The sequence below is a fragment of the Ascidiella aspersa genome, chromosome 4 (genome assembly GCF_963924565.1).
Source record: "Ascidiella aspersa chromosome 4, kaAscAspe10.2, whole genome shotgun sequence".
Lineage (NCBI taxonomy): Eukaryota > Metazoa > Chordata > Ascidiacea > Phlebobranchia > Ascidiidae > Ascidiella > Ascidiella aspersa.
In genome coordinates, this window is record NC_139450.1 from 6,244,888 (window position 1) to 6,270,765 (window position 25,878).

Consider the following 25,878-nt stretch of genomic DNA (forward strand, 5'->3'; position numbering starts at 1 on the left):
ACAATTAATGCTACCCCTTCTCCCAAGCCAACGCTGTGGGATAACTGTCAGCCTACTTTTGGCCAACCCGTATAATAAAATTTATACGATACAAGAAGCGGTTCGTATTTTATTGTTCTCAAATTATAAATCAGTGTTAAACCTAGCGCTGGCATCCCAGGACATTTTATATATTGTTTTTCTTATAGCAAAGTGATTCGTCACACCTCAATTATTTTACGGCCGGGTGCCTGCAGCTATTTTTAATAATTACAGTTCAAAGCGCTTCTCACGCTGGAAAAACTTTGCGTGCTAGTCAATTACGGTTCATTCGTAATGAAAGCTATGTACATTTGTTGTAATGGAGCCTGCAATCAGATTTGGACAATTAGATTTATTTTAGATTTACACATTAGATTAGAAATAGAACTAGACCATTTTAGTTTATCCAAATTAGATTAGAATGAGATCATTTTAGTATTTTCAAATTAGATTATAATAAGAATTACAGGGAATATTTTTTTAAGCTTTTTTTTAAGCTTTAAAATCCAGCATAGAAAGGCTTTTCTTGTGTATGTTTTTTTACTGCACTGTGGTATAGTTACAGTATTGGTGTGAGCTAATATTGTATAAAAAAGTTTCTCAAAAATAGTAAATATACATTGCTTACTTCTAATATGTTGTTATCTTATTCTGGGTTGCACAACAAATTCACAATAAAATTGATCGCTAACTGAAACACAGGTTTAAACAACTTGTTTGCATGAAAGCCCATAGCACTGTCTGTTAACCACTTTTCTTTCTACTGTTCAATTTTGAATATTTATTAGTATGGCGATTATTTTTGACATGTCAAAACAAGTCAAAATTTACACGTTAGGCCAATATTAGTCAAAATTATTTCAAGTCAAAATCGATTAAAAATGATCATAAATCGTTTACAAATTGAAAAATCATCTCTACCCAGCTTTTTGAAACTATCGTTCAGGTAAAAAAATTTAGCAAGAAAACTTTGTTTTGAATTATATTTAACTACCTTTTAATTGTAGCATGTCTTTATTAGAGCAATATACGGCATACGCGGTTAAGATATATACATATTTAATATTTATGTACAGTTTGGGGAAGTGGTCCTCAAAGTAGGATATTGGCTTCTGTGTGATTTTAAGGAGTCCGTGAAACGTGTTTAGATGATTTCCTTAATTATTGTAATTCTGTGGTCCTGAGTTATTGAATGATCCACTGCCAAAGTTCTGCCCTCCCTGGTTGCGGTTTCCTTAAAAAAGCACTCGTGGTTATTATTGTTGCTCCAGATCACAATCGCGTCAATGAATCGAGATTTTTCGACTTAACTTTAAAAAACTTCATTCAAAATAAATCTCTGGGATAACACGTATATTTTATTTGTTGGCTGAAATGGTTCTACTTAAGTGGCCATGTCCCTAAACCATAAAAACATAAACTTGAATTATTTTTAGTAAAAATACCTATTGTACTTATTTATAACGTCTATTCCACATACTTACCGTAGATATTGGATGTTTCGACAATGTTCCCTCCTGTTTGCTTGGCATTATCTATAAAGAATTGTTTAATTATAAAATGTATATTTAATAGTAAACAGGATATAATGTTCCAAAACATCATAAAATAGAAAATAAGACCATTACCATAGTGGTTTTGGAAGGTCCATTTATAATTTTAAATAAACTATATTTTTTGTTAGTTGAAATGGAAAGATTCTTTCAGGAATAAGTTAATTATTATTAAGATTGTAAGCCACCTTTGTCATTGTTGTTTTTTGTAACTAACCCTACATTTTAAAAAAATCTTGAAATAAATTGCAACCAGTTGATAAATACAAGCACTTTCCAAAAAATACACCACAGTCTACTGAATCGATAACTTGCCTCTTGCTTGCATTACGATTCCACCGGACATTCCTGCGACGGTGTTGTTCGTTGTGCCGTCCCTCTTTGCCCCATCTTCGCGTCTTGCGCCAACTGCAACAAATACAAACAAGATTGAGAAAAGACTGCTGATTAAATAGTGACTGTGATTCCTAAGCACAAGACACAATCAAATTACCACTAAAAGGCTTAAATGCCCGTAACAAGCGTCACGCTCATAACCAAAGTGCCGAAATAATTTTTCCAGATTTACAGAGTTTTTGCCTAAGTCACTCCTTGTTACCATCCCCATCCATAGAAAAAGTGCGTAGGTCATTATTTTGCACAAGCGCATGCGAAATGATTTAGGCACTTTTTCTATGGATAGGGATGGTATCAAGGAGTGACGGCAAAAACTCTGTAAATCGGACAAAAATGACTTAGGTAATTTGGTTATGAGCGTGACGAGTTTTGATTTCAGGTTAAAAAACTGTTAATCACCTTGCATTGATGTTATACGGAAGTCGTTGAGGTGACCCAACGTCTCATTGTATTCAGCAACAAGTTTCCTGACTTCCATTTGAAGCATCTCGATCCTGGCTTTGGTTTGAACGCTTCGCTTCAAGTTTTCCAGATCGTCCTGGCTGTCAAACTCTGCATTGAAGGCGATACTCCCTGGTTTGAAATCATACGCTTTGATTCCGCTCTTGTACAAGACGTAGCATAGAGCGGCTACCGAACCACCCTTAAGAATGCTCTTGACGGCGAATTTTTTGGACTTGAACAAATCCGTTTTCAGCGGATGATGTTCGCCGTCGATTTTTACTGAGTAGCACCCGTCGTCGACTTGTAGCTTAAGTGTAGCGTCGGAAAAGTCTCCATCGACCGAAAACTGCTCCTTAAATGCTGACATGCCGAGTTTGATATGCTTTTTCACTACTTCTAATAAAAACAATAACAAAAGTTAACCTTTACCCTACTATTATAGGAAATACCTCGCGGAAAACGAATGATGTAAACTAGTGGACTGACTAGCGGTTTTCCACCACCATATATTATTTTCAGTTTAACCAGGTAAACACAAATTTGTCGCTTTCAATATAACTTTGGATAATTCTCTTGTGATATTATGCGAAGTATTTTTTTTTCATTTCGTAAACAAGGGGCCACAAAGTGTTGAAAGCCAATAAAAAAGCCACGACCAGTGTTCCCTCTAAGAAAATTTTCTACTGCGCAAATATTATTTTTAGTGCGCAGGATAATTTTATAGCTGCGCAGTGAAAAAATCCAAAGGTGACGAAAAAATCCAAAGGTCATCAAACAGTTAAGCCTAGAAAACATTCTGTTTCCCGTTTAACTGGTGCGCAAATATGTAACTGGAATTGAGTTTAAATTTAGTTAAGGGTATCGTACCAACCAACGCGAAAAAAGAGTTTATTGACATATGATTATTTATCACCTGACAGGACAATATTGATGAATTTAGTTTAATACTAAGAAGAACACTATCTATGAGGACCTTTACTTCACTTGACGGAGTTTTTAAAACTTCACTTTCTTCTGCAGTTGGCGTTGTGGTGAAAAAGCTCAACTACCTCCCCTCACCTTTAAATTTCGCTTTTGAGCCAATACGCTTAATGCTTCAATGTGAAGCTTATAGTTCAAATGACGTTTTAGGTAGTCCACTTTCCATTCACTTTATATATTGCCTTTTCCAAAATCGCTGTCAGGTGCCACTTCCTGACGAACTTTACAAACTATCACATTGTTGGATGCGGAATACTGGTAGATTTCAGATAGTCTAGCACAGGTCAGGGTTGGCAACCTTTTTAATACAAAGGCCAGTTAGGAAATGTAAAGCTTACAGGAGGGCCGCACATCAAATAAACACTAATTCATATTTTCAGCTTTTACTAGAAAAACTAAAGAGCTACTAGGCTGCAACTACGGCTGTTTTGTCAGTGGTGTCTATTTGAACGCTTTCTCATACGGATCGGCTCAGTACATTTTTATTAACAGCCTTAATTTAAAACCAGCTGTTAAATAGAACATCTCAGTCAATATGCGTGGAAAAAAGTCTGTTACACCTTGACCAAAGGAATTGTTTTGTAATAAATGCTTCCCATTCGAGTTTAACTGCTTTAGTGTAGCGGTGTAGCCCATGGGTTAAATCGCACTTCAAACAGGAAATTAGAGCAAAAGTCCCAACATGGTGCAACCCATAGCCTTATTTAGGGAAAAATAGCTGGAAGAAGGTTAAGGGCCGCACAAAAAATGGAAAATGGCAAGCGGCTCGCGGGCCGCACGTTTCCCACCCCTGGTCTAGCAGTTTTTTTTAGTCTATAAATTCCGGTTTCAGGTTCCAGAATTAATTTTAAACATTCCACTGCTGTGTTCAGCCCAAAGAGATATAATCTCTTTGGTTCAGCCAACTCAATCTAAAGTTTTTTTTCTTTTAGCTTGAGTTTCCTGTACGGACATTTTGCTTTCGTCTCAGATAAGAAACACATGGATAACGAAAACTATAGTTAGTTAGGCGAAGTAACTTACAGCTGACACATATGTTACGTCACAAACGAAAATCTAGAATGATTATAGAGTTCAATGTTGTACTAGCTATAATCAAACTGGAAGGTGCAAAATGCTAAAAACGGTTGGACCGAGAGAAATGTAAAGATTTTTTACTTTTTAATTAAAAATAAAGCAAGTGCGCCAAAGCAAATTTTACTGCGCAAAAGCAAATTCTACTGCGCAAATTGTGTCCTGTAGCTGCGCAATTGCGCAGTTGCGCACCTTAGAGGGACCACTGGCCACGACCCACAAAAGGCTGAGAACCACTAGACTAGGGGAATTATTTTAACATTGATTAATCAAACATCATTAGTTTACCTTGTATCGCCCTTAAACGATGACTTTAAGGCATTGGTCCTCAAACTTTTTTAGCTTGCGGCACACTTTCAACAGAACAACAATAGAATAGTTTTACAAACACCCTTAACACGCGACAAACTACATGTAAATGTCTCAATATAATTAACTGGTAATGGATAGTGCGATTAGTGCGTATTTAAGTCTAAAATGCTTGCGTTTATTCCTATCTGTATTTCCGAAATTTACAAAAAGTTTCGCGGCACACTTGACAATCTCTCGAGGCACACAGTTTGGGAATCACTGCTTTAAGGTATTAAATATTGTTAATCATGCACAACCTTTACCCACATCTAACGCAATACTAAGGCTCCGATATTACATATTGAATGCCTTTCTGTCTCTTTTATCGTAGGCCTACAGCAGTGGTCCTCAAAGTATGGGTCGCGACCCAAACATGGGTCGCGCAGGGTCAAAAAATGGGTCTCTCTATGCCAGGGGCGTGCAACTGTTAATCGCAACGGGCTATAATGTATAGTTATGATGGTGCTGCGGGCCACAATCGAACAACATTTACAGTTTTTATTAAAAAACACCGTGAAATATTAATATATATTCAAAACACTGCACCCATAAAGTAAGATCATGTCACTGAATCATTGCCAGCAGAACAAGGCAGTTTTACTACAATGCACACTATGACGCAATAATGGAGGTTCCATCAGTGTGACGTAATACAAATTGAAAAATACCAACAATTTCGTTACAAAAATTACTTTCAAAAGTATTAAAAATGAATGGGCTACTTGACGGAGTCTGTGCGGGCCACGTCAAAAGGTAGCGCGGGCCGTGCTGTGGCCCGCGGGCCGTATGTTGCACGCCTCTGCTCTATGCCATGGTGATTCAATCCTGCGCAAACGATCTTTTTTCATTTCATTTTTAAAATAGTTTCAATTCAATCATAACTGAATTATTGCATCATAAGCTTTTCGCGGAGCTTCAAATCTGTAACCTGGATTATTGCATCATAAGTGGTTTTATGAACGTTTTTGTGGCAGCCAGGTACAGTAGCTGCTAAAACTGGTGTAAGCTTTTAGTCACCAAACAAGCTACGCTGATATTATAAAGGAAAAAAGTCAGTTTCACCAATCACAATAAAATAAATCAAACATTGTTTCCTAGAACTGTGTACTACATCTGGTTGTCTGTGTCTTTTTCTATTTCATGCAGATGTTTGAGACTTGGGTCGTGAGATGCTCATAAAGCTCAGATTTGGGTCGCGCTCAAAAAAGTTTGAGAACCACTGGCCTACAGCAAACCAATTTAATTAGCACTAACAACGTTTTGGCAACGTTAATGATTGACTGCAGTTGGGCCGCCCTTTTACACAGTCTAGAGCAGGCGCGGATCTAGGATTTCAGTTTGGGGAGGGCCATGGATTTTTTTCAGATATGACGTCACAAAAGTATACCATTGCGTGACGTGATAATTCAGGTAAAAATAACATCGGCTGGACGAATAAACTAACTCCTGTAAAATAACGCGAAAAACAGACCTTTTGAAAGCACGAAAAAGTAATAAGGTTAGCCTCTACAGTGGGCCGGTTTCCTAGTTTGACCCGGTATGAAGAATATCGCTGAAAGACGCTACCATGTCTATTGTCTGCACATCTTGCTTTTTCCCGAAAAGGCGAGGGCAACCGCACATGCCACCGAAAAGCGCCGAGGCCACGTCGCAATAAAACCATAGCGTTGTCTGCTGCGGTCAGCTGTGGTTCTTTCATGACACTTCTCTCAATTTTTAAGTTACTGTAGTTGGGTTTTGCCAAATAAGGTTGCTGAAATGAGCAAAACTTTATGCAAAGTTAATCTTAACATTGGATAGGTTATTCAAATCCTTACACAAGGGTCGGCAACCTTTGTGTAGCAGTCGCGGGCCAAAACCAAACTCAAAAAGGTCTCTGCGGGCCGCACAAGATATGTTAAATGATATTTTGTGTTATTATAACTTTATAACAATTGTGAATCAGGTGGGCCTCGGATTTTTTTGCACTTTTAAAACGTGTTTATAATTACTTTTAAGGAGGCAGTAAAGTCTTGGCGCAAATTATGTTTGAAATACGTTTTCGGCGAAACAGTGAAGAAGCGCTGATCTAGTTCAAAAAGAGCATCAAAACGTAAACACACTGGATGTATAAAGATCATTAGCGCGAAGCGCGAAAATTTTTCGCATTTACACACTTAAAACAGTCAACAAGTATTTAAAATGGACTCGTGTCTAATTAGTCAAAGAGGCGGCGGGCCGGATGAAGTATATTGGCAGGCTGGTTCTGATACAGATTTGCATTAACAACAAAAAAGCTTTTAATTGTACTTGGATTTAAGTTAGTTATTATATAGTCGAGGTCAGCGTACGGTCACTTAAGCCGTCCCTGCAAATCTGAAAAACGCCGCTTTGCGCGAGTGCGCGAAACGAATTTTAATTTTTTTTTGAAATATACATTATATGGCGCCATAAGCTCGTACACCACTACAAAGCTTAAAAATATGTCTTATTTTGGCGAAAATAGGCCATACTTCCTAAGGAACCGCGAAAATAAACTGTTTATTAAGTAAAAAAATGTACATCTTTTTAGTTTTTTTTGGGGGGGACATGGCCATATCGCCCCACCCCCCCCTAAATCCGCCCCTGGTCTAGAGTTCATTGTTTAAATACTCTCAATTAAAGTACAACACTGTGTATCGATAATATCTAACGACATGTAATTATGACACGCCAATCCAACACCAACAGTCAACACGGCCCACCCGAAATGTGACCCACTCCTATGTAAGTCACACGAAAAAGAGGAACTACATTGCGTCATAACACACCTACGTCATGAGCCGCTTTTGTTGTATAGCATTCACGCATTCGCTGCTCACCATTGTCCTACCCCTTAGCTATTGATGGTTTTTTTCAAGTCTAGCCCCCAGCGTGTTAGATAATACCTGTGACAGCTATATATTTGTGTGCCCAGCCAGTAACCGCAAACGTTTAATTGGAAACCTTAGCTGTTTTAGTCTGTATTGCGCCATCGTGCCACGTCATATAGGGTGAAGGTGACAAATTGATGGTGGCTTTAGAAGTCGCGAACCCTAGTTTCGTTCAATTACGTTACCCCCTTTTTGATAATATCGACGCCTCTTTGAACTTTTCTGAATTATTTTTAAAATCGGTTTTTAACGTTTGCTATAACACTGCCAGTTCGATTTGAAATGCGAATAAATATATGCAGAATTTGAAACCTGACGATATTTACTAAAACATAAGTGCGAAGAAGGGTAAAAGCCTAAATAATGATTTTCGTTTACATGCAACTTAATGGTGAAACATCATTTTTTTAAAGGTTAACATTTTTGCAACAGAATTAAAAAAGTTAGCATTTAACCTTATATCACCGTTGTCGCTAACGTTTTACAAAGTAGTTGAATGAAATCCTTGAGAAACGCAAAAAGCATAATATAGATTTAAGCTTGTGGTGAAGCTCTAATCTTACTTTCTGGGTTAGTCGCAAACTACCATACAATTCAGCACGTGCATCAGGGTTTACTACACTTACTTAAACTACAAATTTCCTTGCTAGATTTTGGTGAATATTTTACCCTAACAACCATGGTTAGGCTTCTTAGAATACCATGTAACATCCAGTAAAAACTTCCAGCCTTTACTGGGTAACTTTGAATCGTAAAATGTCACTTGTGACGTCATGTTGGAGCGAACTGCTTTGGTGAAAGGTTCGGGTTCGGTAAGGATTAAATTTATTATAAATAGTCGGTGATATTGTATGACTCCTTAAAATGTTGCAAAATCAATTCGGACTTGGTTATAGTTCGAACAAAATGGCCACACGTTAAGTCCATAAAGATCCGGTTGGGATTCGGAATTGTCGATTGTTTTCGGAAAAATGTTCATTTTTCGGTATGTAACTCGGTCTACCAATGTCGGAGTTAAGTTTGTATGCCCGAAATGTTGGACAAAAAGTATCGCATTCCGATTTGATATGAAATAACGTTATTGCTACAAATCACGTCATTGTCAAACTATGTCAAATTAAAACGTTTAAAGGCATTTTGGGGGGTTATAGGGTAAACTTTTCTCCAGCATAAAACGTTTAGCTAAACCTCCAGTTGTCAACCTACCCTAATTGCTTATATTCACTGCTTCGCAAATCATGAATGAAACAGTCCAGTGTTGTGAACAAGTCATTTTGAAATGACAAGTCCCAGACAAGTTATTTGCAAAATAACTTAAGTACAAGTCAAGTCTTTTTGAATAAATAACAAGTCAAGTCCCAGTCCAAGTCATCAGTTGCGCAAGTCAAGTCCCAGTCAAGTCATAATTAGAGCAAGTCAACTTCAAGTCACGTCCTTGTCGTAAAAATAAAACGTTGAACTATACTTACCGTAGCGATTGGATTTATTGACAATGTTCCTTCCTGCTTGCTGGGCATTATTGTAATTCTGTGGTCCTGAGTTATTGAATGATCCACTGCCAGAGTTCTGCCCTCCCTGGTTGACGGTTCCTTAAAAAAGCACTCGTGGTTATTATTGTTGCTCCAGATCACAATCGCGTCAATGAATCGAGAGTTTTCGACTTAACTTTACATAAACTTCATTCAAAATAATTCGCTGGGATAACACATACATTTTATTTGTTGGCTGAAATGGTTCTACTTGAAGTGGCCATGTCCCTTTAAACCATAAACACATAAACTTGAACCGTCTATTATATATTCCACATACTTACCGTAGTGATTGGATTTATTGACAATGCTTCCTCCTGCTAGCTGGGCATGATCTGTAAAGAATTGTTTAATTATGAAATGTATATTTAATTGTAAACAAGATAAAATGTTCCAAAACAGAGTAAAATAGAAAATAACGACCATTACCATAGTGGTTTGGGAAGGCCCATTTATAATTTTAAATCAACGATATATTTTTTGTTAGTTGAAATGGAAAGATTCTTTTAAGAATAAGTTAATCATTATCAAGATTGTAAGCCACCTTTCTCATTGTTGTTATTTGTAACTAACCCTACATTTTAAAATCTTAAAATAAATTGCAACCAGTTGCTTAAATACAAGCAATTTTTAATAATGCTTTGTCCCTTTTATTGCAATTTCCAAAAAATACGCCACAGTCTACTGAATCGATAACTTGCCTCTTGCTTGCATTACGATTCCACCGGACATTCGTGTGACCGTGTTGTTCGTTGTGCCGTCACTCCTTGCCCCATCTTCGCTTCTTGCGCCAACTGCAACAAACACAACAAGATTGAGAAAAGACTGCTGATTAAATAGTGACTGTGATTCCTAAGCACAAGACACAATCAAATTACCACTAAAAGGCTTAAATGCCCGTAACAAGCGTCACGCTCATAACCAAAGTGCCGAAATAATTTTTTCCAGATTTACAGAGTTTTTGCCTAAGTCACTCCTTGTTACCATCCCCATTCATGGAAAAAGTGCGTAGGTCATTATTTTGCACAAGCGCATGCGAAATGAATTATAGGCACTTTTTCGATGGATAGGGATGGTATCAAGGAGTGACGGCAAAAACTCGGTAAATCAGACAAAAATGACTTAGGTAATTTGGTTATGAGCGTGACGAGTTTTGGTTTTAGGTTAAAAAACTGTTAATCACCTTGCATTGATGTTATACGGAAGTCGTTGAGGTAACCCAACGTCTCATTGTATTCAGCAACAAGTTTCCTGACTTCCATTTGAAGCATCTCGACCATGGCTTTGGTTTGAACGCTTCGCTTTAAGTTTTCCAATTCGTATTGGCTGTCGAACTTTGCATTGAAGGCGATACTCCCTGGTTTGAAATCATACGCTTGGATTCCGCTCTTGCACAAGGCGTAGCATAGAGCGGCTACCGAACCACCCTTAAGAATGCTCTTGACGGCAAATTTTTTATACTTGAACAAATCCGTTTTCAGCGGATAATGTTCGCCGTCGATTTCTACTGAGTAGCACCCGTCATCGACTTTTAGCTTAACTGTAGCGTCGGAAAAGTCTCCATCGACCGAAAACTGCTCCTTAACTTCTGACATGTCGAGTTTGATTTGCGTTTTTCACTACTTCTAATAAAAAAATAAAAAAGTGCACATTTACCCAACTATTATAGTCAATAAGTCGCGGAAAACGAATGATGTAAACTAGTGGCGTTTTTCAACCGTACGAATGCTCGGATCAGTCTTCAGGGGGTTATATTAGTTTCAGTTTAACCAGGTAAACACAAATTTGTCGCTTTTATTATAACTTTGAATTATTCTCTCGTGATATTGTGCGAAGTATTTATTTTTCATTTCGTAAACAAAGGTGCCACAAAATGTGGAAAGCCAATGAAAGATGTCCACGACCAACAAAAGGCTCAGAACCACTAGACTAGGGGAATTGTTTTAACATTGATTAATCAAACATCATTTAATTTACCATGTATCGCCCTTAAACGATGATTTAGGGCAGTGGTCCTTAAACTTTTTTAGCTTGTGGCACACTATAAATCTTAAATATTTCGCGGTACACCTTTAACAGAACAACAATGGAGTAGTTTTACAAACACCCTTAACACGCGACGAACTACATGTAAATGTCTCAATATAATTAACTGGTAATGGATAGTGCGATTAGTGCGTATTTAAGTCCAAAATGCTTATGACTATCTGTATTTCCGCTCTTATTTTCCGAAATTATAACAAAGTTTCGCGGCACACAGTTTGGAAATCAATGCTTTAGGGTATTAAATATTGTTAATCATGCACAGTCTTTGCCCACATCTAACGCAATACTAAGGCTCCGATATTACATATTGAATGCCTTTCGATCTCTTTTATCGTACAGCAAAACAATTCAATTAGAACTAACAACGTTTGGCAACGTTAATGTTTGACTGCAGTTTGGCCACCCTTTTTCACAGTCTAGAGCAGTGGTTCTTAGCCTTTGGCAACCTGCCGAACCCCTATGTTATTATGCAAGGTTTCGTCGAACCCCAAATTTTCGCTAAGTATTCGTTTCTTCCTCCTAGCAGCTGAAACTGGGCATAATCAAATTATAAACTTGCATTAAATATGTTGAATAAAAGAGATTCGAATTTAGCTTGAAATAACAGTATTTCGGTCGTTCTCGTCGAACCCTCGAAACAGCTGCGTCGAACCCCAAGGATTCGATCGAGCCCTGGTTAAGAAGCACTGTTCTAGATTTTATTGTTTAAATACTCTCAATTGAAGTGCAACACTGTGGATCTATAATATCTAACGACACATATTTATGACACGCCAATCCAACACCAACAGTCAACACGGCCCATCTGAAATGTGACCCACTCCTGTAAGTCAAGCGAAAAAGAGGAACTATATACATTGCGCCATAACAAACCTACGTCACGAGCCGCTTTTGTTAATGAGCATTCACACGTTCGCTGCTCACCATTGTCCTACCCCTTGGCACTGCAATGGGGCGTTTCATCACAGCTGATTGCGTCACTGTTGCGCAAAGCGGAACTAGATACTCCATATAGTTGTGCTACCTCCACGGTGTTCTAAACCTGTATACACACACAACTGATTTACATCGAACATTTTATTAGAACTTCCCCAAACGCAACACCTATTACATTAAAAGATTTTATGTGTAAGCGAAAGATTTTATGTGCAAATATAGTTTAAGATTTTTTATTTGGATCTTCTGCGTCTGCAAAGGCAACTCCTATTGCTTGAACAGAACAGTGGGTAAATAAATTCAATACAGTTCTTCCATTTGCACGAATACAGGTTGACAAAACGAACTACCGTGAAGTTTAGCAAACTATATTCGTTAAACAAAACGCGCCATTGGAAAAAAAAAATGTAAGAGGGTAAGAGAGCGTTTCAAATTTTGGAGCGATATGAAGCGTAAGCCGGGGGAATCTATCCAGGAACTTGCAGCACGTATTCGTCAAGACGCTAGTACCTGCGACTATCCATCTATCACCGACCCTTTGGACGAAGCATTACGGACACGTTTCATCTGTACTGTTGGCAATGAGGCTATCCTGAAGGCTGTATTTAAGGTAAAAAGTGACGAACTTTCATTTTCGCGGGCTATACAAATTGCAACAGAGACGGAAGATGCTGCTCGGGCTGCCAAAGAAACTGTTTTCGCGGCAGAAATGGATCCCTCAGTAAACAAGCTCAAAAGCCACAAGAAGGCATGGAAGTCCGGTTTTCAGGATTCGCGAAAGGAACCGTTGTTGAAGTGTCATAGGTGCGGGAAGCCTGGACATCTTGCGACAACCTGTCGTTTTAAAAACTCCAGGTGTAATTTTTGTAAGTGCACAGGACATTTGCAAGCAGTATGTCGCAAGAAAATGCAGATTTCGAGCGTAAGGTCAGTGGCATCTCTTGACTGCCAGCTTATGCCAAAAATGATTTATACACTAGTCGGAATGTTTGGAGAAGTATTGGGCGGCCGAAGCTTGATGACACGAGCGTTGCTTATCGATCCGCTTCCGGCCATTCTCTTAATATTATTGGTTGCTGTCTTTTGAAGGTCAATGTTCCTAACTCACATGCCACCAGCATGCTCACGTTTTACGTAACGAAGCTAAGCAATTTAAACATTCTTGGAAGAGATTCCATTCGTGATTTGAAAATTTCTCTGGACAAGATTATGTATGGAACCACCAAGTCGTTTTCCAGATCAGTGTCTGCAATTGAATCATCCAAAGATTTCCAAGCAGAATGTAAGAGGATTTGTCTGGATTTTCCTAATCTCTTAGAACCTTACAAGGCTTCGAATTAGAAGTGCAGTTTATGAAAAATCCAACTCCGGTGTATCACAAGCCAAGGCCCGTTCCATTTGCTCTGCTCGAGGGTTTAAATCAAAGTTACGAGGCAGGAGTTCGAAACGGCACATGGACGCCTGTGCAATTTAATGATTGGGGTACACCGGTGGTGCCTGTGCGAAAGGCGCCATTACCAGGACAGACATCTGGTAGAGTTCGGGTATGCGGCGATTACTCTGTAACTGTGAATCCTCAACTCGAGACACATCGCCAGCCCCTACCGTTACCAAGTGATCTAATGCAGAAACTTGGAGGAGGTCACGGTTTCACCAAGATAGATTTGGCAGATGCATACAACCAGATCAGACTTGGCCCAGAAAGCCGAAAGAGGTTAGCCCTCAGTACTCATCGAGGCGCTTTTCTTCAAAATGTGTTACCTTTCGGAATTTCTTCTGCACCGGGCTATTTCCAAAAGTTAATGAACGACATCACTCACGATTTACCAGGTGTGGCGGTATTTTTAGATGACATCTTGGTCAGCGGTTCTTCTAAAGAGAATCATTTGCAAAATTTGCGTCGTTTGCTTCAACGGCTTGATCAAAAGGGTCTACGTTGTCGGTTGGAGAAATGCAAATTTGCGCAAGAAAAAGTTGAATACCTTGGACATGTTCTCACCAAGGAGGGCATTGCAAAAGGAAGTAAAGTCGATGATGTCATAAATATGCCCCCACCAGAAAATGTGTCAAATCTTCGTTCATTTTTGGGTTCCGTGCAGTTCTACAGCAAGTTCTTACCCCTTCATTTTTCAACAGTTGCAGAACCGTTATACCGGCTTACGAAGAAAACTGTAACTTGGAGCTGGGGAAAGAAAGAGGAAGATGCTTTTAAACGTTTAAAACACTTCCTAACGTCAGACAATGTCCTAACACATTTTGATCAAACTCTGCCCATTGGAATAGCATGCGATGCGTTCAGCGTAGGGATTGGTGCGGTTTTATTTCATCGTCTTGCAGATGGAAGTGAAAGACCAATAGCCAACATATCGAAAACGCTGACTGACTGCCAGAGGAAGTATAGCCAGATCCAGAAGGAGGCTTTGGCTATTGTGTTTGCTATTCGCAAGTTCTTTCAGTTCCTGTACGGCCGAAAGTTCATTTTGGTCACTGACCACTAACCCTTGTTGACAATCTTCGGTCCAAAGAAGGACACATTTTGATCAAACTCTGCCCATTGGAATAGCATGCGATGCATCCAGCGTAGGGATTGGTGCGGTTTTATTTCATCGTCTTGCAGATGGAAGTGAAAGACCAATAGCCAACATATCGAAAACGCTGACTGACTGCCAGAGGAAGTATAGCCAGATCCAAAAGGAGGCTTTGGCTATTGTGTTTGCTATTCGCAAGTTCTTTCAGTTCCTGTACGGCCGAAAGTTCATTTTGGTCACTGACCACTAACCCTTGTTGACAATCTTCGGTCCAAAGAAGGCTGTTCCAACGCTCGCAGCAAATCGTTTGGCGAGGTGGGCGCTTCTTCTCAACCAATTCAGTTATGATATTGAGTACAGGAAAACCTCTGACATTAATAACGCCGACGCCCTTAGTCGACTACCAGTGGGAATAGATGCAACTTTTGATAAGGAGGAAACTACCGTAGATTCAGATACGGTTTGTGCAATCACTACTTTGAGTAGTCAAGTGAAACCCGCTGATGCTATGGCTCTTGTAAAGGAAACTGCAAAGGACTGCGTTCTCTCCAGAGTGATGAGACATACACAAGAAGGGTGGCCACATAAAGATTTTGATGTTGGAGATCCCTTGTATCGCTACAGTCAGATTGCGGATTCACTAAGCATCAGCTACGGCTGTTTATTGTACGGCTGTCGACTGGTGATACCTGCTAAACTTCAGCACGAAGTACTCGGGTTGTTGCACCAAAGTCATTTGGGAATGCAGAAAATGAAGCAACTGGCCAGAACAGCGGTTTATTGGCCAAATATTGACAAAGACATCATGGATATTTGTCGCAAATGTCATAGTTGTGCCGAGCATCAAAATGCTCCACCAAAATCTTTATTGCATCCATGGATTCTACCCGAAAAACCTTGGTCTCCGGTACATGTGGATCATGCCATCAACTTTATGGGCCACAATTGGCTGGTCATGATCGATGCTTATTCAAAGTATCCATGCATCCATATGACGCAGTCTATTACAGCAAAATCGACTGCGGATCTTTTAGAGACTGATTTTTCTCACTTCGGGTATCCCTATCCGATAGTAACTGACAACGCTCCGACGTTTACATCTGATGAGTTCAAAACTTACTGCAAGGAAAGGGGAATAGTTCACCTTACTGGAGCTCCTTACCATGCTGCGACAAATGGCGCAGCTGAACGTCTTGTTCAGACTTTCAAACAGGCTTTGAGAAAGTCTGGAATGCCTCCGAAGCAAGCGATAGTGGAATTTCTCATGCAATATCGCAGGACGCCGACTGGGAACGGGTATTCTCCTAGTCAACTTCTCAATAACCGTCAGATGCGCACAAAGGTGGACTCACTTTTTCCTTTTCACCGCCACACATTGCCCAAGGACGGTTATCAAGAGAAACGTCACGCGCAAACGCTAAAAAACATCGCTTTGCACAAAGTTCGTACAAGGTTGGAATGCCGTGCTACGCTTTGTATCATGGACCTAAGCATAACCATGACCCACGCTGGGTTCCAGCCGTTGTGACGGAAGTTCACGGCACCCGATCGGTCACTGTGAAGGTGATACCTCAGGGACAACTGTGGCGCCGCCACATTGACCAGCTCCGTCCGCGACACGCATCTCCCGAAGATGAAAATCCTGGTGAACTTCCAACACCGGTGAATGATGACGCTCATATCGATGACGGGCCTTCCGGTGATTTACCGGTATCATCCCAGACAACTACCGAGTACGGTCCGACTAATCCGCGACGGTCTAATCGACGCCGCAAGCCTCCGCAACGTTTTTGTTGTTAATGTCATGACATTGTTATTGCGCAGCTTTGTAATTTTGTTGGAGGTGTTAAGTATTGCATTTTGAGCCATGTACTGTAGTCGTTTCGCACCCTGCGGCTTAATTACGTTATTCGCATTCTTGTGCTGATTGCTGATTGTTACAGTGCTATTGTGCTGCTATGCTAATTGATTTCTTTGCTACTTAAACCGTGGTTGGTTTCGTTTCATTGCCTATTACTTCACTGCTCTGATCAAGAATACAACATATATATTTTAAAAAGGTATCATTTCCAAAACTAAATATGATGTATCAGTATAAAAATATAAGTTCCATATTAGCCAAAACAAAGTGTTTCAAAGGGTCTCTTATGGGAGGTCGTTAAGACATCTTTATGTAACGAACGAAAAATCTAGCTTAAACTCATCAAAATAGAAAATATTCTAAATACAATATTAACCAGTGTATTACATGATTATATATTTTCCATAGTTTTCAACGTTGGCTGTATATCTTACAAAAAAAAATGGAACATAGAAAGGCTTATTTGCACCTTTACCCATTGCATTGGCAGAACCGGTAGTATAGTTACAGTAGTGGTGTGACCAAACATTCTGTGCAAAAGTTTCGCACAAATAGTAACTGGTATGACTATACATCATTAATTCCTAATAAATCATTGTATTTTATTCTGAGTCGCACAAAAACAAATCACAATAAAAATGATTGCTAACTGAAACACCGGTTTAAACAACTCATTTACATGAAAGGAAAGCCCGTAAAACTGTTACCACTTTTCTTTCTACCGTTTAATTTTGATAATTTAATAAAAATAGTCTTTGCACAAAATTATTATTAAACGTTCCAGCTAAGAAAAGTTTATGGCACTATAAAATTACTTTCAATTGACTATACAAGATATATACATATTTAATATTTATGTATAGTTTGGGGCAGACTTGGGCAACTAGATTTATTTTAGCTTTTTAAAATTAGATTAGAATCAAGATTAGAGCATTTCAGTTTTTCCAAAAAATTAGATTAGAATTAGAATTAGATCATTTTGAGTTTCTCAAATTAGATTAGAAATTACCGAATTCTTACAAAAACTATTTTGAATTAGAATTACATTTGATTATATAGGCCTACAATCATTATCATTTAATCGAAAAGTTTTTTAATAAAAAAATGAATGATGAATATACGTGTGCTAATTTTATGGTATTTAGCATATGACATATGCTTTTCAGACCGTGAAAAAATTACGTTCAAACCAAAGAGTTTGAATTCAAATTCTTTGTTGTGCCTAAGAGACTAAAAATGCCGTTGGACAAAGTAGCATTTTTGGTAAAATCCGAATTAGATTAGAACTAGAATTAGAGCACACGAGCAATTCACAAATTAGATTAGAATTGGTCGCATTTTGCTTTAATTCATTGAATTAGAAAACTAGAATTATCTAGTTGTCCAAGTCTGGTTTGTGGAAGTGGTCCCCAAACTAGGATCCGTTAGGTTTTAAGGAATCCGTAAAACGTGTTTAGATGATTTCCTTAATTATTGTAATTCTGTGGTCCTGAGTTAGTGAAGGATCCACTGCCAAAGTTCTGCCCTCCCTGGTTGACGGTTCCTTAAAAAAGCACTCGTGGTTATTATTGTTGCTCCAGATCACAATCGCGTCAATGAATCGAGATTTTTCGACTTAACTTTATTCAAAATAAATCGCCGGGATAACACGTACATTTTATTTGTTGGCTTAAATGGTTCTACTTTAAGTGGCCATGTCTCTTTAAACCATAAAAACATAAACTTGAATTATTTTTAGGAAAAATACCTATTGTACTTCTTTATAACGTCTATTATATTCCTACAAGAAACATGGGTTAACTGACTCTTGAATTTTTATAGGGACACGAAATATCAAAATAATTGCAAAGGGTCCGACAGGCAAAAATTTAAAAAAAGTTTGGGAACCGCTGTACTAGTACTAGTAAAAAATTCTTTTTTGTCAAGTTTAAGTTGACAAAAATAATTTATACGTAACGCATTGAACATTGAAATAAATCGCACATTTCTTGATATAGTGGTTTAAATAAAAATATTTTGGCCAACTGTTTATGGCGGTTATTGAGCCCTCAACTGGATCGTTTCACAAAAACACGTAAAAAGTTAGCGCGAAGTGCAAAAAGTGCATTTGTATGGATTAGGTTGGCAAAACTGTCGTTTTAGAATTGAATGCCATTGGACGCACTGTGATTTGGACATAAAAGTGTTTATTTTACAAAAGGCCAAAACATATATAAAAAAAACAAGATTCGCGCTAATAATTTTTTTTTTTTGTAAAACATATTTTTTTTGTAATTAAGTGTTTAAAATACAGAAACTTTAGTTTTGGGACATGCCGTCCAAAACAGAATCTATATTTGAAAGATTTAATGGAAGTTTAGTAAGTAATTTCAATTTCAAGGCAGACTTTTTAAGGAAACGTACATGAAAAAGAGAAGGTCAGAATATGCGTTGATTGTTTTGCAGCTTTAAAACGAAAAAGATCTTGCTATGCTATCGTACTGTTTGTGTAAAATTAATATTCCCTTATAACTAGGGCGATTATTATTTGACCTAAAAAATACGATTTTTATAACGTATATTGGCTAATGAAGATATAATACGGTTGAAATGACTTTAAATATAAATCAAAACTAAATTTCTTTGATAAAATTCAACGATAAATTAAAAAAACAAACTACGACCAATTTAAAAAAGCTGACCATGTTTTTTTTAATGTTGTAAACGGTTTTTGTGCATTTTTATTCGATTTCTGATAAAAAATAATAGACAAATTTTGACCTAACGTGTAAATTTTGACAAAATTAAGTCAAAAAATATTCGCCCTACTTATAACACATAAAAATGAATCGCAACAATACTTTTTTATACACTACAATCTATAGAACTCGTTCAAATATGTATAGGTATTTTGTTTAATGTTGGTTATTTATTATTAAATATTTAACGTGGAATGCGTATAGATACAACCCCATTATTTTAGAAAATTACTTAACCATCATTTTACCTTCAGTTTGTTGCGACAACTTTAACTTTTTTGTATCAGAATTGGACTGCTGACTAACTTCAGATGATCGCTTCTGAAACAGTATTTAAACGAACAATAATGTTATTACGTGGATAAAAATTTGGGCACGTAAAACGAGCAATCAAGACCTATGCAAAAACTATTATGATTTTAGGTTTTAATTACAATTTCTATCGTGATGTCTAATCTCAAAACAACGTCTCGTTTTTTTTTCTACATCGCAAAAACTGCGAGATATCGTAAAGTCACCAGTATTATTCTGAAGTAGCCGAGCAACTATTTAAACTTTGTGTAATAATTTTAGATTTGTGCTACGATTATTTAGCACGGCAAACAGTCCAGCTAGTGAATTCTTCTTTCAACATAACATGATTATTTTATATAACAGTCAAGGGCGTATATTACTGGAATCCAAAACCATAGTCAGCAGGTTTCTGCTTGTCGACTACTGTTTTGCTGACGCGAAATTAACAGTTTAAAAGCCCGAATGAAACACAGTAGCAGAATGAATGTGTTTCACGTGAGTTTTTAAACTTTGAGATTTTGATTATTTAGGATTAGGTTTCGTTTTGATTACTCCGACAATTCTTTACTCCGCCACCCACAAATGTATTGCCCCAATTTCAATGGCAAAAAGTACCTGATGGAACCGTTTCCAATTGGAGTGAATATAAAATGGCGCATTGCTTTCTTATTTGTGATTAGTTGCTATTCATTTTTTGTTTGTTAAAATTTGGGTTAAAAACTATTGGTTTGAACTTTAAAGTAACGTTAAGAAGTTACGGCTTACCTGCGTTTTTGGATCAAAATGTTGCGTCAAATCTTCGTGTCTAGCTGTTGATATTTCAGTCGTTTCTACAATATGAAAGTAAACAGGTTTAAGCGTATGTTTCTACTAAAAATGATCGAATAATACGAAATCTTTATCTCCGGTTTGTAATATGTTTTTTTTTTATTAATAGTTGATAAATGTATCCATCCTGAGATAAATAATTGTAGATATAAATGTGTGCCATTACTTTCATATGTAATTTTTTCACTTGTACGTCCCGTCAGGATTTCCGTTTCAGAGTTGTTTTCTTCCTGCAAATGTTATTTTCGTTAATAGTTTGTCTTAATATGGGACAATTAAATATTAGTAGGAGTTGGCTAAAAACACACAGTATTTAAAGCATAGTGTCGTATAAGCAGAGTTGCCATACCGTCCTTATTTCTAAGATTTGTCCTTACTTTTAAGGGCAGGTCTTAGAAAACCTAAATGTCCTTATTTTCGACTTGCGTCCTTATTTTGTCTTATTTACAACAACTACAGAACTTCGATCGTTTTCCTCTGGTAACCGGTGCTGAATAATATTCTAAAATTATGCTTTTGCTCCGAGATTTTATGACATTATAAATGAAAAGGTGCTTCCGCGGCGTACAAGTCTCAGGATTTTACTTCTAAGTGGTGAGATAGGTAGGGCAGTGGTACAGCAGTTTTGGATGCTGCACCAGGATACAACAGCTGACGACATTTTAGCAGTAAACAGCAGTACAAGGTTACTGCCGTTTAGGCTACAACAGAATAGGGTGCGGCGAAGGCAGAATTTTTTGCGAAGTGGTTGGTTATGGGGAAATAGGTGCGCAGTGCAGTTGACATTTTGATTAAATTAGTAAAGGTATAAGCAAGAGTGACCAAAACTTCGATCGTGATCCACCGTTCGATCATTTCACCTGGTGGATCGCGTTATGTGTCGGATTTTAAAAATAGCGTTCTTCAAGCAACATTAACAGGAGTAGACCAAAAACCAGACCATAAACCTTGATAATTGCTGAGCAGATTGTTTCTGACAAAAATTATGGAATGTGATATGACATGGCTCGTATAAATACAATGCACGTCCAAAAACGTTTTTCAAATGCTAATCTAATTTTCGGTTGTCCTTATTTTTGGTCCATGTCGATGGCAACCCTGCGTATAAGGTTGTATCTTGGTTAATAAGGCTCCAGCCACCCTATAACCATACAAGAGGCCAATGACCGCTTTAACTAGAAAACTTTACTTAAAAACATAAGTTTATTATGAATAATATGATAGAAGGGTTAATAAAATAAGGTATACTCTATGGCAGGGCTGCGGAGTCGGATTCTCAATATCACTTTCTAGACCAGAACCCTATGTCCGATACTTGAGTAGCATCGGTGCCGACCCCATATCATTTTCTTAGCATTTTTGCGATGGTTTGCCCAACTGAGCAAATTCATTTTTGCTTAACAACCAGGAAAACATTACATTCACACGTTTTAATTATTTATCAATTATGCTATTTGGCCGTAGTAAATGGGGGAGATCCATTAGGCCAGTGGTTTTTAACTTTTTTTCTCGCTGCACCCATTTAAAATTACCAAACAATTCTCGCCCCCCTCTAGAATTGCATAACAAAACCATTGTAATTTCACTTTTATAAGTATAACTGAATACACAGTAACACAATACCAACGTGTCGAGTTAGTTTTACATTTAACTAAGCAAAGAAATAAATTACAGTAATGCATTTACTTTGTGTAATTCAGCATTTTCGCACCCCTTTGGAATAGTTCTCGCAACCCTTGGGATTGTGAGCACCCCTGGTTAAGAAACCCTGGTCACAACCCCAAAACTATATTTTATGCCAACTTTTACAGTATAAAAAGACTTTTTTTTGGGCGAAGTTTTATATACTTTTACTACGTTCTTGTCCGTTTAAGAAAAGCTATTAAGCCTAAAGACGACATCATGCACACTGGCAGTGTTTCTTAATCAGGAATATTTTTTTTGCAGGGGTGAACCAACCAAAAGGGGTGAATAAGGGTGAACCGTCAGAAATGGATGATCGCTTGCGAGCAAGGCGGATATTTCTGGTGTTCAACCCATTAGTTGAAAACTAGTTAGTTCAGGAACATTCTAGTCACTAGTAAACAATTTTTTGTATTAAATCGACTACTGAACTTGTGTTTTTTGGTGTTTTTTTGCTAATTGTAATGGTGAAGTTGGTTTGAACTGAGTATTTAAGTTTAAAAATTTGGTGACTGTGTTTCGTGTTTAGTTTAACGTTTTAGTTTTATAAAGTAGGGTACTTGACTTAAATTTGACTTTTTGAAGTTGCTCTAATTATTATAAAAAGACTTGGACTTTAATTGTTTATTCACAAAGACTCTAATTGATTTAAGTTGTTTCATAAATGACTTGACTGGGATTTAATAGCACTATTAAAAATGCATACAATTATACAAGTATTTGAAAACTACATAGCACAAGAACACAAGAAAATATTTAAAACTTTTCCATTTACCTCAGTCTTTATACCAAATTGATATACTTGTTGGAGCGTTCGTTCAGCTTTGGTCTTTAGCTGGTGAAGCTCGTCAGAAGTTACGATTAAGCTCTTAACGTGTTGGATTTCTACGCTTTCGAAATTTTCTTCCATCTTTATTTTTCTTAACTTGGTTAAAAGTTCACCCGACAAAACCATTTGTAGGAATTCGTTTTTTGTCTCACGACTTTCTATGATTATGTCGATCATCAAACTTCCTAAAGTAATGGATTGTACATATGCTTTTCCAGTATCTGTAATCACTTTTACAATTTGTGGCAGAACTTCTTCATGGTTGATGAGTTTGAACGCACTATAAGAAGCTACAGCAGTAGCTCCCACAGCAGCTACAATAGCTGGTTTTCCAGTTAATCGAACTCCAATGATTGCTATTTCAAATTTATCGGTGTTTTCTGGCTCTATCGCCATCGGTTCTTGTACAGGGCGTTCTTCAGTCATTTTACCAACCACCTGTATGTTTAAATCAGAATTTCAAGTAAGGGTATTTAAGTTGGTGTCTGTCGTATACGTAGACAACGTTATAATTAATTAATCACAAATCCAAATTTATCGTGCTTTTTTTCATTCAGAACACCGGCTTGCATGACTTGTGTGCAGAGGCGGATCCCCCCCTCACCCAACTTTACTTTCGGCCAATTTAAACTACTTCAAGGCAAAAATATTCTCAAGTTATTAGTCTACCAACTGATACCAACAAAACGCATTTTTTCGCACTTTGAGCGACTAACTTTAGTTTTATCATTGCACACCAGTCGTCCGAGAACCGTATACTCTTATTAAAATTACTGATATTATAACGTCACGTTATGACGTAATTTTGTGACGTAGTATCTAAAAAGTAAGCACGCCCTATTCAACAAAATTCCTAGATCTTCTGCCCTTGCTTGTGTAAGACATTTTTTTTTTTTGTTTTTTTTTTAATGTTGCAGCCCATGTAATATTCTTAGGCTTAACACTATAATTAAATGTTTCTCTACTTGTAGAGGGATAGTATTAGCTTGTTGTTGTCAACTTATCTTTCGTTTATATTCCGTGTTGTTTGAAATGGTGCTGTTTTTGTCATATTGGTGTATTTTCATTGAGGATATTTAACTATTTTGGGGACAGTTTGCTTTAAGCAGTGGTTTACTACCGTTTTGTCTTGGCGGGCCCCTTTTGGTGCTTTCAAGCGTGATGCAAACTAGTGGCGTTTTTCAACCGTACGAATGCTCGGATCAGTCTTCAGGGGGGTATATTAGTTTCAGTTTAACCAGGTAAACACAAATTTGTCGCTTTTATTATAACTTTGAATTATTCTCTCGTGATATTGTGCGAAGTATTTATTTTTCATTTCGTAAACAAAGGTGCCACAAAATGTGGAAAGCCAATGAAAGATGTCCACGACCAACAAAAGGCTCAGAACCACTAGACTAGGGGAATTGTTTTAACATTGATTAATCAAACATCATTTAATTTACCTTGTATCGCCCTTAAACGATGATTTAGGGCAGTGGTCCTTAAACTTTTTTAGCTTGTGGCACACTATAAATCTTAAATATTTCGCGGTACACCTTTAACAGAACAACAATAGAGTAGTTTTACAAACACCCTTAACACGCGACAAACTACATGTAAATGTCTCAATATAATTAACTGGTAATGGATAGTGCGATTAGTGCGTATTTAAGTCTAAAATGCTTATGACTATCTGTATTTCCGCTCTTATGTTCCGAAATTATAACGAAGTTTCGCGGCACACAGTTTGGGAATCAATGCTTTAGGGTATTAAATATTGTTAATCATGCACAGTCTTTGCCCACATCTAACGCAATACTAAGGCTCCGATATTACATATTGAATGCCTTTCGATCTCTTTTATCGTACAACAAAACAATTCAATTAGAACTAACAACGTTTGGCAACGTTAATGTTTGACTGCAGTTTGGCCACCCTTTTTCACAGTCTAGAGCAGTGGTTCTTAGCCTTTGGCAACCTGAAAATTTTCGCTAAGTATTCGTTTCTTCCTCCTAGCAGCTGAAACTGGGCATAATCAAATTATAAACTTGCATTAAATAGGTTAAATAAAAGAGATTCGAATTTAGCTTGAAATAACAGTATTTCGGTCGTTCTTGTCGAACCCTCGAAACAGCTGCGTCGAACCCCAAGGATTCGATCGAGCCCTGGTTAAGAAGCACTGTTCTAGATTTTATTGTTTAAATACTCTCAATTGAAGTACAACACTGTGGATCTAAAATATCTAACGACACATATTTATGACACGCCAATCCAACACCAACAGTCAACACGGCCCACCTGAAATGTGACCCACTACTATGTAAGTCAAGCGAAAAAGAGGAACTATATACATTGCGCCATAACACACCTACGTCATGAGCCGCTTTTGTTGAATAGCATTCACACATTCGCTGCTCACCATTGTCCTACCCCTTGGCTATTGCTGTTTTTTTTTTTAATTCAGCCCCCAGCGTGTTAAATAATACCTGTGACAGCTATATATATATATGTGCCCAGCCAGTAACCGCAAACGTTTGATTGGAAACCTTAGCTGTTTGAGTCTGTATTGCGCCATCGTGCCACGTCATTTCGGGTAAAGGTAACAAATTGTTCTTGCTGGCTTTAGCAGTCGCGAACCCTATTTTCCAAGTTGATATATTTGTGATTTGAAAAAGCAAGCGAACAAACAAAAAGCTGTTTATTTTAGGAAACTCTTGTGTAAACAGTTGAAATACTATGTTTTTTTATTTTTTCATGATTTATGGACATTTTTTATCGATTTTGACTTGAAGTAATTTAACAAATTTTGACCTAACATGTAAATTTTGATAAAATTTTGACCTATGTAAATTTTGACAAAATTTTGACTTCTATGAAAAACATAATCGCCCTAATGTTCACCATTCCAGTCTA

At 37.5% G+C, this 25,878-nt stretch overlaps 4 protein-coding genes across 4 annotated transcripts in view; all 4 read right to left on the reverse strand.

Moving 5' to 3' along the window:
* Positions 1-681: 681 nt before the first annotated feature.
* Positions 682-25,878, reverse strand: part of LOC146146868 (uncharacterized) — a 41,496-nt gene continuing 16,299 nt past the window's right edge. The window contains exon 4 of the mRNA XM_083387815.1: positions 682-1,255. Coding sequence (XP_083243941.1) covers positions 1,179-1,255 — 77 coding nt within the window. The 3' untranslated portion in view covers positions 682-1,178. The remainder of the gene's footprint in view (positions 1,256-25,878) is intronic.
* LOC146146869 (uncharacterized) lies at positions 2,320-4,818 on the reverse strand. The gene has a single exon (XM_083387816.1). The coding sequence runs from the start codon at positions 2,779-2,781 to the stop codon at positions 2,362-2,364; it is 420 nt and encodes a 139-aa protein (XP_083243942.1). The 5' UTR covers positions 2,782-4,818; the 3' UTR covers positions 2,320-2,361.
* On the reverse strand, positions 5,707-11,197 carry LOC146146870 (uncharacterized). Its single transcript, XM_083386741.1, has 5 exons — positions 10,424-11,197; positions 9,942-10,034; positions 9,525-9,575; positions 9,181-9,300; positions 5,707-5,741 (listed from the first exon to the last, which is right to left on the reverse strand). Exons 1-5 carry the CDS (start codon positions 10,833-10,835, stop codon positions 5,707-5,709), a joined length of 711 nt encoding a protein of 236 aa, XP_083242867.1. The 5' UTR covers positions 10,836-11,197.
* LOC146146871 (uncharacterized) lies at positions 19,578-23,409 on the reverse strand. The gene is made up of 4 exons (XM_083386742.1): positions 22,930-23,409; positions 20,638-20,701; positions 20,409-20,473; positions 19,578-19,670 (listed from the first exon to the last, which is right to left on the reverse strand). Exons 1-4 carry the CDS (start codon positions 23,407-23,409, stop codon positions 19,578-19,580), a joined length of 702 nt encoding a protein of 233 aa, XP_083242868.1.